General features: G+C 36.1%; 3 protein-coding genes across 5 annotated transcripts in view; all 3 read right to left on the minus strand.

The window, feature by feature from the left end:
- LOC109723331 (putative 12-oxophytodienoate reductase 3) lies at positions 1–1,448 on the minus strand. Its single transcript, XM_020251665.1, has 2 exons — positions 1,442–1,448; positions 1–503 (listed from the first exon to the last, which is right to left on the minus strand). Exons 1-2 carry the CDS (start codon positions 1,446–1,448, stop codon positions 1–3), a joined length of 510 nt encoding a protein of 169 aa, XP_020107254.1.
- Positions 1,582–5,134, minus strand: LOC109723248 (putative 12-oxophytodienoate reductase 11). 3 transcript variants are annotated; one of them, XM_020251557.1, is made up of 5 exons: positions 4,950–5,134; positions 4,320–4,591; positions 3,847–4,020; positions 3,594–3,762; positions 1,582–2,014 (listed from the first exon to the last, which is right to left on the minus strand). In XM_020251557.1, exons 1-5 carry the CDS (start codon positions 5,006–5,008, stop codon positions 1,582–1,584), a joined length of 1,107 nt encoding a protein of 368 aa, XP_020107146.1. In that variant the 5' UTR covers positions 5,009–5,134. The 3 variants fall into 3 exon arrangements, with proteins under 3 accessions (XP_020107146.1, XP_020107147.1, XP_020107144.1); XM_020251558.1 differs by lacking the exon at positions 1,582–2,014 and having other exon boundaries at positions 2,995–3,762; positions 4,320–4,510; positions 4,950–5,127; XM_020251555.1 differs by lacking the exon at positions 1,582–2,014 and having other exon boundaries at positions 2,995–3,762; positions 4,950–5,127.
- LOC109723332 (putative 12-oxophytodienoate reductase 11) overlaps positions 8,821–14,050 on the minus strand; it is a 9,017-nt gene continuing 3,787 nt past the window's right edge. Inside the window, exons 2-4 of the mRNA XM_020251666.1 lie at positions 10,302–10,573; positions 9,692–9,865; positions 8,821–9,197 (exon numbers count right to left, since the gene is read on the minus strand). Of these exons, the coding sequence (XP_020107255.1) occupies positions 8,821–9,197; positions 9,692–9,865; positions 10,302–10,573 (823 nt within the window). The remainder of the gene's footprint in view (positions 9,198–9,691; positions 9,866–10,301; positions 10,574–14,050) is intronic.

Below are 14,050 nucleotides of genomic sequence, written 5' to 3' on the forward strand. Positions count from 1 at the left end.
CTACTCAAGAAATGGGTAATCCGTGTACCCAACAACAGGATCAGGTATGGTAAAAGTGAGCCTATTATACTTATTAAGCGGCGCATTAAGCTCAAACCGCTTTGGCAAATCGGGATTAGCCAAGAACATGCGACCATAAGCGACAAGGTCAGTATAACCTTCATCCACCACTTTATTTCCTTCTTCTCTATCGTATCCTCCCACAGCAATAAAAGTTCCAGTAAAAATTTTTCTCATCGAAAACAGCTTACGAGGGATTTGGCGCTTTTCGTCCACAAAGCCCATTCGGTGCTTCCTCTCCATAAAAGCCATTCTAGGCTCAACCATGTGGCAATAGAGGATGTTGTACTTGTTAAGTGATTGCACCATGCAGAGCCCTAGGGCTTCTGGGTTCGAGTCCCAGCAGTCGACGTAGTCGGCAAAGGGTGAGAGTCTCACTCCTACTCTATCAGCTCCGATCTCGTCAACTACTGCTTCCACAACCTCCAGCGCAAAGCGGCCATCTTTTGGAAGATGGGCCCTAGGCCCTTATTAGAAGATGGGCCCTAGGCCCTAAGACCTTATTGGAAGATGGGCCATCTTTTGAAAAAAGTATTTTTAAACTAAATTTAAAATTATTTTAAAATTTTATTATTTTATAAATATTTTTTAAAAAATTAATTTTTTTATCTAACATATTAGGCAAAAGAGAATTTTTTTTTTTAAATTGTGAATTTTTTAATTATTTTTAATTAAATTTTAAAATATTAAAGAGCCGGCTCGAAGCCCGGCCCGGCCCGCGCCATCTGGGTCCGAGGGCTATGCTGGGCCGGGAATCATTAATATCAGCATTTCCCGGCCCGAATGTTATCCGGACCGGGCTGACCTTTGGCCCGATTTGGCCCGGATGAATGTGCCTATGCCGGTCAGGAACGGCTGACATTACACCCCTACCTACATGGTTTAGTCCCCGTGACGTTTGGGCTCGTGTTTAACAATTGGGTCGAGGTCCGGGACTGGACCTTTGCATTCCTCCGGAGGAAAAATTGTTTCCGAGACCCACTTCTCTTCGGTGGTCAATTTTTATTTTCCTTTTTTCTTTTTTTTCCAGGTAGGATATGTGTAAAATAAGGGGAGTTAAAAAGAAAAAGAAGTTATCATACCATTACGTAGCATACTACCCGCTTCGTTTATTTCATTTAGAAATAAATTTAGCTGGAAATGTGAATCAACTAGAATTCGAACTTGGGTCTCGGATACCAACCACCAAGCTCTTTACCACTTGCTCTAGGGACGGTCGGTCTTTTCCATTTTTACTGTAGTACAAATTAGTGTAAAATAAAATCGAATAGTGAAAAAGATGCATATGAAAAAACCAGTAAATTTACCACTTGTACCCAACGTAGTTTAAAAGCTTAATTATTAACACATACGCAAGGCCCCAAATACTAAGCATAGTTACATCCCATTTCATTATATGTGCAGTAGATAACTANTACAACAAGTGTTAAATGAACAATCTGCTACTAATCCTAGGAAACCTTGAACAAACAAGTAAATACCGCAACAAGCTTACATTATCTATAAAAACATTAAGCAGAGCTACTCAAGAAATGGGTAATCCGTGTACCCAACAACAGGATCAGGTATGGTAAAAGTGAGCCTATTATACTTATTAAGCGGCGCATTAAGCTCAAACCGCTTTGGCAAATCGGGATTAGCCAAGAACATGCGACCATAAGCGACAAGATCAGTATAACCTTCACCCACCACTTTATTTCCTTCTTCTCTATCGTATCCTCCCGCAGCAATAAAAGTTCCAGTAAAAATTTTTCTCATCGAAAATAGCTTACGAGGGATTTGGCGCTTTTCGTCCACAAAGCCCATTCGGTGCTTCCTCTCCATAAAAGCCATTCTAGGCTCAACCATGTGGCAATAGAGGATGTTGTACTTGTTAAGTGATTGCACCACGTAGAGCCCTAGGGCTTCTGGGTTCGAGTCCCAGCAGTCGACGTAGTCGGCAAAGGGTGAGAGTCTCACTCCTACTCTATCAGCTCCGATCTCGTCAACTACTGCTTCCACAACCTCCAGCGCAAAGCGGCCATCTTTTGGAAGATGGGCCCTAGGCCCTTATTGGAAGATGGGCCCTAAGACCTTATTGGAAGATGGGCCATCTTTTGAAAAAAGTATTTTTAAACTAAATTTAAAATTATTTTAAAATTTTATTATTTTATAAATATTTTTTAAAAAATTATTTTTTTTATCTAACATATTAGGCAAAAGAGAAATTTTTTTTTTTTAAATTGTGAATTTTTTAATTATTTTTAATTAAATTTTAAAATATTAAAGAGCCGGCTCGAAGCCCGGCCCGGCCCGCGCCATCTGGGTCCGAGGGCTATTCTGGGCCGGGCATTCATTAATATCAGCCCAGCATTGCCCGGCCCGAATGTTATCCGGACCGGGCTGACTTGACCCGGATGGATGTGCCCATGCCGGTCAGGAACGGCTCACATTACACCCCTACCTACATGGTTTAGTCCCGGTGACATTTGGGCTCGTGTTTAACAATTGGGTCGAGGTCCGGGACTGGACCTTTGCGTTCCTCCGGAGGAAAAATTGTTTCCAAGACCCACTTCTCTTCGGTGTTCAATTTTTATTTTCCTTTTTTCTTTTTTTTCCAGGTAGGATATGTGTCAAATAAGGGGAGTTAAAAAACAAAAAGAAGTTATCATACCATTACTGTCCCAGTGTGAATCAACTAGGATTCAAATTTGGGTCTCGGGTACCAACCACTAAGCCTTTTGACACTTACTCTAGGAACGGTCGGTCTGTCCCATTTTTACTGTAGTACAAATTAGTGTAAAATAAAATCGGATAGTGAAAAAGATGCATATGAAAAAACCAGTAAATTTACCGCTTGTACCCGCCGTAGTTTAAAAGCTTAATTATTAACACATACGCAAGGCCCCAAATACTAAGCATAGTTACATCCCATTTCATTATATGTGCAGTAGATAACTAATATTGCAACGTGTAAATCAAGGGATCATGTATCAAAATTGTAAGTAAAGAATTCGACTTCGAATACAGCACAGTAGAGAATTCAAGGTGAGAATAAAGATTTTGATCCCTCAAAATTAATTTCTTCAGCTCTCCTATATCACATATTTCATACATTAACAGGGCCGGCTAGAGAATCTCAATCAGAAGAATCGAGAAATGGGTAGTCTGTGTATCCGACAGCCGGATCGGAACCATAAAAAGTGCGCCTGTCATACGTATTCAATGGCGCATTGAGCTCGAATCGCTTTGGCAAGTCAGGATTAGCCAAGAACCAACGTCCGTAAGCCACGAGATCGGTATAACCTTCGCCCACCGCTTTGTTCCCTTCCTCCCTATCGTATCCTCCCGCGGCAATAAAAGTTCCATTAAAAGCTTTCCTCATGGGAAGAAGCCTATGAGGGGTTTGTTGCCGCACCTCCGTAGTTGCCATTCTTGGCTCAACCGTGTTGCAGTACAGAATGTTATACTTGTTTAGCGATTTGACCATGTAGAGCCCTACGGCTTCCGGATCAGAATCCCAACAATCTAATTGGTCGGAAAAGGGCTGCAGCCTCATTCCGACCCGATCAGCTCCGATCTCGTCGATGACCGCTTCAACGATCTCCAGCGCAAAGCGGCACCGGTTCTCGAGGCTCCCCCCGTACTCATCTGTTCGGTCGTTCGCGTTGTCCATCATGAATTGCTCCAGTAGGTATCCATGAATTTCGACCCCATCAAAGCCTGTACATCAATCACGTGATTAGGTTGCATTACAGGTTAACTAATCTAAAGCTTGTGTAACAACAATAAGCAGAAATTAATTACCTGCTTCAATGGCATTTTTTGCAGCAACTCTATAATCGTTGACGACATGAGGAATCTCACAGGTTCCTAATCGCCGAGGATTAGCGTAAGTCATAACATAACCCCCGGGCATTGTTTGAGGTGTCACTGGCTTATCCGTGCTTGAGATTGGTGCTTGTCCATTAGGTTGTAAATCTATATATAATAGACTCCAAAAAAGATATTATTCATGTAGATGAACTTCAAATACTTCGAAAAGAACTGTGTTGGCTATCAATTTGGTTTGTCTCAAATTCTTTGACTAATTATGGGTTATGGCTCGCAAGATTCATTTTGAAGTATGAAAGTTCAGATTTTATATGTATATTTTTTTTTTTCTTTTTAATGCTTATCTACATCGTTCGCACACAATTATTAAGAAAAGCTAGTTAATGAAAGTTGGGATCAGGCGAAAATTGGGAAGAACTGATCTAAAGTAAGATGCAGAATTGTACCATAAGTGGAGGCCCTCCCAGCATGCCAAATTTGGCAAAAGAAGACACCACCCTTTTTGTGCACAGCATCCACAATGGGTTTCCATGCCTCCACCTGCTTCTTAGTCCATATACCAGGAGTATCAGGATATCCCTGCGCAGTGTCTGAGAGCCCTGTGGCCTCAGCAATTAGAAGCCCCCCCTTTGTTGCCCTTTGAGAGTAGTACAAAATGGCATGTGGCTGGGGAACATTTCCATAGGATCTTGTTCTTGTTAATGGAGCCAGAACAATCCTAAAATCAAAAATGAAGTTCCCAATTTTGCAACTTCAATAGCCTCGTGATATAAGTAAGAGATGATTGTAACATGCTCATGAACCCCCTTTGACTTAATTTGCCAAAACCCAATTCTATATATTTACGGAGTTGGGCCCGATGATCCTATTCTATCATTTTGAGCTGTTATCAGTGGATTAATTGAAGTTTTACTGAAACAACCCAATTTCTAGGTAACAAATGGTACAGATTAAAAAAAAGGTCAGTAGACAAAGCTAGCAAGGAAACAAAGCCAAGAAAACATACAATTCGCATAGATTAAAAAGAAAAAACTAAAATGGAAGAGAAAAGTGCATATATGGATAAATTTAGTAACCTGTGGGAGAGATCAAATTTCCCCATCTTGTGTGGAGTTAGAAGAGGAAGTGTATCCATCCTTGATCTTTAAAATCTAAGTATGATTTCCCTTCTTCTCTCTCCTTTCCTTCTTCTATTCACTCTCTTATGCTCTCTTGCTTTTTTATTTTATTTTATTTTTGCTCTCTTACTTTTCGGGCCGAGAAGTTTTACTCATAGAGGCGGGCCCAAAGCGTGCCACGTAAATAGCACGCAACTTAGAAGGGTGTAAGAAAATTCAAAAACTGCATTTTTTAATAACGGACTTCGAATTTAAAAATTTGGATATTGATTATTAAATTTTTAACTAGTTGTGCTAGATATGGTTATTAAATTGACTCAGTAGATAAGACATCTAATCAACTGCATGCACACGGCATCTAATGTTTATTTAGCTTTCTAAGTTTCAAATACAGTACAGGTTTGGAGAGTTGGGCCCTGTTTGGATGCACAGTTAAAAAACTTTATGGAATTTTTATTATATGGTTTTGGTCTAAATGAAATACGGAATCCTGTAACTATAAAAAAATTCCATAGTTTCATTTCTAAACTGTTTGGATATATATATCATACAATTCTACAGTATTTATAACAATTAAATTTCTAAAATTTTAAAATTCAAAATTCAAAACTCAAAATTCAAAATTCAAAATTCAAAATTTAAAAATAAAATTTTAAAAATTTAAATTAAAAATTCAAAATATAAAATTAAAATTTAAAATTTAAAATTAAAAAAGTAAATTAGATTTTATGTTTTAAATTTGAAATTTGAAATTTGAAATTTGAAATTTCAAATTTGAAATTTGAAACTTTAAAATTTAAAACTTAAAGTATACCATTTAAACTTTAAATTTTGAAATTTAAAAAATCTATAATTAAAATTTTAAATTTCAAATTTAATAATTTATAAATTTACATATTTATAAATTTAAAATTTTAAATTTAAGTTTAAATTTAAATTTTGAAGATTGAAAATTAAAAATAAACTAAAAAATTAAAGTAAATTAAATTATTTTGAAATTTGAAATTTGAAATTTGAAATTTGAACTTTTGAACTTTGAAATTTGAATACATTGACTTTTTGAAATTTGAATTTGAAGTTTTTGAAATTTGAATTTGAAATTTGGTAAAGTTGAAAGTTGAAGTTGAAAGTTGAATTTGAATTTTTAATTGTTTGAATTTGAATTTGCTTTTGAACATTTGAAATTTGAACGGTTTTGAAATTTGAACTTTGAAATTTGATAAGTTGAAAGTTGAAAGTTGAAAGTTGAAATTTAAAATTTGAACTTTTTGAAATTTGAAATTTGAAATTTGAAATTTAAAATTTAAAGTTTTTAAAATTTGAAATTTGAAATTTGAAATTTAAAATCAAAATTAAATTTGAATTTTTAAATTTTAGAAATTTGTACATCTTTGGTAGCCCAAAATGGTTGAATTTTTTTTTCTTTGGTTAAAATGGATTGTAAGTTTACTCTATTTTTTGGAGTATAGTATAACTATACTCAAAAAATTACGTCATATTTTTTTTTCCTCCAAATGCTTCATAGGATTATTTTCCTACCGGCATAGTATAGTTTAACTATGCTATGTTTTTAAAGGTATTCAAACGGGGCCTTTAAACTATTTATAAATTGCTCTGCGTCTAGTACAGAGTCGTAACTAATATTTTGAGTTACAACAAAAAATTCCACTGAATTACTCTGTCAAAGTTATAACTTCTTCCTAACTTGGTAGCTATTTTTTTTTTTTTTTTCTTTTTTGAGAAATAGGTAGCTAGCTATCTGTTTCATTCATTAAGAAAAATAAACTAAGCGTACAAGATGGAAGCAGCAACCGAGCAGAAGAAAATATTTAAAAATACCAAAACAAAACATTAAAAATATAAAAAACATAAAAACCATAAAGCGTAAAAGGGTGATCAGAGGTGTTCGGTCCACTCGCTCAGCAAAAGTTCCATCTGATTGGGACCGTCCCTAGAGCAAGTGGCAAAAGGCTTGGTGGTTGGTACCCGAGGTCCCAAGTTCGAATCCTAGTTGATTCATATTTTCAGTTAAGTTTATTTCTAAATGAAATAAACAAAGCGGGTAGCGTGCTACCTATCTCTCTCTCAAAAAAAAAAAAGAAAAAAAAAATCCTAAATTTTCATATCACGTGCCTTCTGGGTAAAAGAATAATAAAATATGTTTTCATATTTCTAAATACTCACTGTTTTCACCAATGGGTTTCTTCGTATTGTACAAATTATCCTAAACTAATATACTAATCCGTATGATGCGATGAATAGATAATTAAAAAAAATAAAAAGGTGACAAAGACAGAGGAAATGGTGATAAAAAAAGCAACGATGAGGGATAGGATTTATCATGTCGATAAAAAAAGATAACAACTGAAGAAAGTGAAGGAGTAATAGCAGTTCGGCCCAATATAGAGATATGATCCGATTCAGTTTAAGTAAAAAAAAAAAAAATGATTTGGTTCGAGTAAAGAAAGAAAAAAAATATATAGAGGACTTGAGCCGGTTCAGGAGATCCTACACTTAATAATGATTAGTTTGGTTCAAGTAAAGAAAAAGAAAAATTCTGATCCGGTTTAAGCAAAGAAAAAAAAATATATGTGAAAGACTTGAGCCAATTCGTGTGAAGCCCACACCCAACAATGAAAAAGATATTTGTTATATGGCAAATTTAGCAAGAATAATGCATAAGTATAAACTTGAACCGATGCGGAAAGTTCACACTCAATAATAATTGATTCGATTCAAACAAAAAAGAGAACTAGTTCGGTTCAAGCAAATAAAGAGAAAAAAAGGTGAAAAACTTGAGTCGGTTCAGAATGGAAACATTGCTTATGGCAAATATAGACATATTAGTATATTATCAAATTAACTTCTGAATCTCAAAATAGTAATGCTCATGCTAAAAGATATACGCCCGTAATCGCCTTTATATATAGGTCCATCTTCAAAATCTTCATCGATCTCCATGATAACACTCTCTCCACGGCCTCATCTGACTACTCATATGTTTGTCTCATCTCTAAAAAGGAAGGAGCGCGCAAATTAAAGGACTTCCGACCGATAAGCCTCATCAATGGGATCCAAAAGATAATCTCCAAAGTTCTAGCCAATAGACTTGCGCGAGTTTTGCCAACAATTATCTCCCCAACACAATCGGCCTTCCTGAAAGATCGTCTACTGGCTGACTCCTTTGTCACAGCAAGCGAACTTGTTAACTGGTGCTCAAAAACTGGTAAGGAGTGCGTCACTATTAAGGTCGACTTTGAGAAAGCTTTCGATAATGTCAGATGGCCCTTCTTGAAAAGTATCCTGCGATGGCTCGGTTTCAGCGACAAATGGTGGAGTTGGATTGAACAATGCATTTGCAATGCTAAAATCGCAGTCTTAGTAAATGATTGCCNAGTATCCAACGAAGGATACTCTTTTCGAAAATTACCTTGAAAATAACGGCGCCCTCCTATGCTATCTCTCCTTCCCTTGTTTCACCAACTACTTCCAATACGACTAGAACACCGAATACCGGCCAACAAGAACCGATTAGGACTAAACGGTTTCGCTAAACTCGAACCACGCGGTGAATTATTCATACTATCCGAGTGGAAGATGTGAAGACTAGGACAACAACCCATGTGCCTGATGGGCAAAGAACTTAGAAGCTGAACTCGATAAGGTCGACGTACGCGAACAGTGTTATTTAACGGCGAATAATGTCCAGCAACAAATAGAACATGCGCTTCCTTTTTAATATACATATGCTTTTATTTGTCCACAATGTCCCTTCCTTAACCACAGTAAGTACTAAAAAGGAAAAATTCTTCTTTTGAGACTACTTTGATCATAAACAAACGTGTCTTTTACAAAAAAAAAAAAAAAAAAAAAAAGGGATTTGGTATCGTCCTTCCACAATGCACATTCTAGGCTCGACCATGTGGCAAAAGAGAATGTTGTACTTGTTCAGTGACTGAACCATGTAGGGTCCGAGGGTTTCCGGGTTCGAGTCCCAGCACTCACAGTCGTCGGAAAAGGGTGAGAGTCTCACTCCTACTCTATCAGCTCCGATCTCGTCCGCCACCGCCTCGACGACGTCTAGCGCGAAGCGGCAGCGGTTCTCGAGGCTGCCCCCGTACTCGTCGGTCCGGTCGTTGACGCTGTCCTTCATGAATTGTTCAATCAGGTAGCCGTGCGCGGCATGAATTTCAACACCATCAAATCCTGTGAATCAGGAAAAAGCAAATGCAATGTCCTATAAAAAATTGCATTTTAAGCACTGTCTGGTTGGACATAGTTGTAAATCGATGAGCTATATAAAAGTACATATAATTGGATGTGTGGTGGTGCATGTACATTAATTATTTCGTTGGTCTGTATATAGTTAACAGTCCTGCACTCGTTCATTTTCTGTTTCGGTGCATGAAGTTGAAAAATTATCCATGCTGATATTCTGTAAGCAATGTGGCTTGTATAAATTTTTCCCTCATATATAGTGCAAGAGCGACAGTTAAGATTACATATTGAATGTAGATCAAGATATGACAATTGAGCCTTTCTCTAATTCTCTGTAAATCCATTTACAATATCTCGAATATTAAAACTAGTCTACTTTGTTTCTTCTTTTTTTTTTTTTTAATGTAGCTTACAATTCAGATCACAAGTAAAAACTCCCTTATATATAGTAATTAAAAATTGTATAATAGAATAGAAATTACCTGCTTCAATTGCATTCCTTGCAGCCAGCCTAAAATCATTAACAACTCCAGGGATCTCATCACTTCTTAACCGTCGAGGACTGGAGCTTGTTATAACACCGCCATCTTGAATATCCTGAGGTGCTATTTGCTTGTCTGTGCTCGAGATTGGTGCTTGTCCATTAGGTTGGTTTTCTGAAGAAGATATTTAATTTTTCAGAAATTCGATTTAACTTGAGCGGTCACAAGATGTGAAGAAGAATGCTCCTGATATCTACTATAGTCGCCCCTTAGTATTTCTGATGTACCAATCCGTATTATAGAGGATAATTTGTTTGCATTGTTTGCATGTGGTGGCGTGCTACATGAGACATATTAGCTGCCGACACATCCCCTAGATGATTAATACTCTTTTCATATTTATTAATTTGCTGATTTGTATTGTACAAGTCAATTTGCGTGTGACATATCGGCATATCAATTTGCTTGTTTCAATATAGTGCCTGAAATCTACAAATGTTGTCAGTGCTAATGAGTCAATTCTAAAACAAGCACAGAAAGCATTAGCTTGTGGAGATTGACTAATTAAATAAACATGAACTAAATCTTGCAAAGTTAAGAGAACAAATACCATGTGGGGATGCCCTCCCAGCATGCCAGATTTGACAGAAGAAAACACCACCCTTTTGATGCACAGCATCTACAATAGGTTTCCAAGCCTCCACTTGCTCCTTAGTCCATATACCTGGAGTGTCCTTATACGCGTGCGCAGTGTTTGAGATCCCAGTGGCTTCAGAGATTAGAAACCCCCCCTTTGTTGTCCTTTGAGTGTAATACAATATAGCATGTGGTTGGGGAATGTTTCCATAGGATCTTGATCTTGTTAACGGGGCCAAAACAATCCTGGACACAAGAAGCAATTAAGTAACAGAGCCGGGTCCTCAAACGTATAAGAAATAAAAGGTTAAAATGCTGTGATTTTGCTCTAATGACTCGCAACTTCACAAGGGCATTACGTATAGAAAGCAGAACATAAAAGTAGACTATTTTCATTAATTTCATAGCGACGTTGTGACGCCCTAACTTTTCGGAGTGTCGCCCATGCAGGGACTAACAGTCCTAACACGCTTAACTTTCTTAACCTTTTGTATTTTGGCATCACTCAAAATATTATAGCCGAGTTAAAAGTTTAACCATATTATATTTTATATATAGGATTACTTGGGATCTCACAATTATCTCCCCCCCTTTAAGTCCTGATGTCTTTGTCAGGCTCAGAGTCACAAGTACCAGTCGATATGAGACTAGTCTCGCTAGTCTTGTCATTCTGACCTTGACTCATCCGAGACTCATCTCACACTTTCGGCTAATAATTAATTGGCTCTAATACCAACTGTGACGTCTCAATTTTCTTTGGAATCATCTATCTTAGGGCTACTCCCGTCCTAACACGCTTAACCTTTTAGGTCTTGTCACCATCCAAAATACTATAACCAGATTAAGAGTTTAGTCTTATTATATCTTATATATAGGATTACTTGGGGTCTCACAGAGATCATCAAATTTATATTTCACCAAAACAGCAAAACAAAAAAAAAAAAAAGAATCTTCGAGATGTCAAATTTTGTTGCAAGTTAATTTATGCACGAGACTTCTGGAGCCATGCATTCATTTGCACCACAGTCTAGCCATCACAATCGAGTAGCAATTTTCTTTTGACTTGAAAAGTAATTAGAGTGGGTTGGACGTCTAGCTAAGATACGGAATGGAGTGTGGTGGAGTTGAGCCCACCACACTTTGTATTGATGTTCTCGAGATCTCTTCGGTATTGAGGACCGCTTAACACTATTGAGCGAGAAAAAAAAGAAAAAAAAAAAATGAGTATATATATAAACGATCGTCTCTAAAGTAAATGACAAAAGACTTGATGGTTGGTATTCGATACCAAGTTTGAATCCTAATTAATTCGCATTTCCAGCTAAATTTATTTTTAAATGAAATAAATGAAACGGGTAGCGTGCTATCTATCTTTCTCTCAAAAAAAATTAAAAGTATATATAAGTGTACTTCTTTATTTCTCACTAAGATTGCTTAACAGCAAAATTTATATCTCAACCTAACCTACAAGTCACTATCTTTCTTTTTTAAAAAATAAAAAATAAAAAATTGACAGTCTTTAGTACAAGTGGTAAAAAATTTGGCAGCTGGTATCCGAGTTTTAAGTTCGAATTCTAATTAATTCACATTTTCAGCTAAGTTTTTTTCTAAAAGAAGTAAACAAAACGGATAGCATGCTACTTATTTTTCTCAAAAAAAAAAAAAGAATAAAAGAGAAAGCGACGGAAAACCTACTAACAACAATTAATGCTAACAGATAATTTACAACAATGGATGCTAATTAACAGATAGATTAAATTATAATTTAGCCTCCCACACTCACCGTCTCTATCGCTAAGTGACAAATTAGGATTTGGTGGTTAGTACCTTGATCCCATATTCGAATTCTAATTGATTCATATTTCCAGCTAAGTTTATTTATAGATGAAATTTTTAACTTCCGACTGTGAATGAATTAATCTAGTAGCAGAACTTCAGTGGTTCAAGGCATGTAATAATAAATCAACAAAATCAATCTTTTCATCAAAAAAAAAAAGAAAAGAAAAGAAAAGAAAAGAAAAAGGAGTTATACTAAATTAAAAATTAAAATACTAAAAAGAACTTTTTTTTTGAAAGAAAACAATAAGAACTAGTTTTCCTGTAAATTAACCTTGCTAGTGAATTGAACTAGTCAAAGTGTCGGGGATTCGGTACTCGCCCTGTTACCGAATCTTGTGAATTTGCAACCGCACTGATACCGATTGTTAGGATTTCGTAACAGAAGTGTAGAATCGAATTTTTATCATAAACCCGTTTTCTCATCAAAAACTGATACAATCACAAAATAGAGAAAAATCAAAATAGAAAATATGCGGGTAAAATAAGATTCATTAAATACGAGAATATTACACCTGACTCCTCTTATACAACTGAACCTGACTCCTCTTATACAACTGAGTAACTACAACCCGAGTCTTCTTTTTGAATCTTTCATATCATTCTCTCATCTTTTTTAAACCTAAAAGATAATCTTTCATGGGCACATATGCATTAGGTGCACTCAACTCACTAACTCTCTCTCTCTCTCTCTCTCTCTCTCTCTATCTACTAAAACACAAAACGGAGAAGAAAAGCCTGAGGTACAAGGTACATCCGATTCACGGATGGTAGAAACTCGAACTAGGACCAACTACATTGTCCCCCCGGTAAACATCTTGGTGTTTGTGAACCACCCCCTCCAACTTAGGTAACTACATTGTAACTTTTATATGGGTGGTAGTTTTGTTCATTTTAAAAGAACATGTGAGGACGTTTCTATTGTCATTTGAATCTTCTCCTCGTTGGGCTACGCAATTGTAATTCACTCTTCGAAGTGATGCAACTCCGAGTACCTTAGGAAACGACATTCATTGGTCTTTGTATACTTATTAGTCGTAGCTTTTCGTTTTCTTAAGTGTAAATATAATGTGACAAATAACTTAAAATTACGAAATCTCAGCTTTAATAATCGTATTAGCCGTACGGTACGAATTCTAAGCCTTTCTTTGAACTGGTCTTTTCAGACGTAATAATAACAAGTTGTTTTGTTCAGTTTCTGAGTACGTTGTTTACACTGTTTTTTATCTTTTATTTGTTTTTAACAGCACCCTGCGTCTTAACGCGAAAGATACTAAGAGAAGCTGCATCGTTTTGACTAGCAATGCTAACCTAGAATATGTACCAGTTATTAAAATCATTATTAGGTGGCGTAGCGCACTCCTTCCCCAGTATAAACACCTTTCTACTTAATCTCCTGTTCTTGAGGGTGCTTAATCGTCCGTTTTGGTGTATTTTTCTTTTCACCAAAAAAATTTTTTTTTAATGAGACTACCTCTTACAAAAAGGGAGAATGTTTGAATACGATCAAAAGAAACCATTTTATCTTTGTGGTAAAGTGAGTACTTGTTTAAGGCAAAGACGCTTTTTGTTTATTTTCGAATGTATATTTGTACAATTAATTTGTCAACATCTTGTATATTTACTACCGTTACTATAACTATTACGTTGAAAACAATCGTTATGAAAAATTAGTTCTAGTAAACATCATTTATATGTCGCTGATCTAAGACACTTAGACTGCGTAATTTTTATAGTTATCTTCTCATTTACTAGTTTGTGTTTATTTATAATGTCGCTTATTCTACGTAGTTGCAAGTAGCTGGCTTTGTACAACTAGTTGTTTCTAGTGTGAGCTGCGTACGTGGGCGATTCCCTCTTAAAATAGTGTATTTTTCCCACGGTGTT

The sequence above is a fragment of the Ananas comosus genome, linkage group 17 (genome assembly GCF_001540865.1).
Source record: "Ananas comosus cultivar F153 linkage group 17, ASM154086v1, whole genome shotgun sequence".
NCBI classification, from domain to species: domain Eukaryota; kingdom Viridiplantae; phylum Streptophyta; class Magnoliopsida; order Poales; family Bromeliaceae; genus Ananas; species Ananas comosus.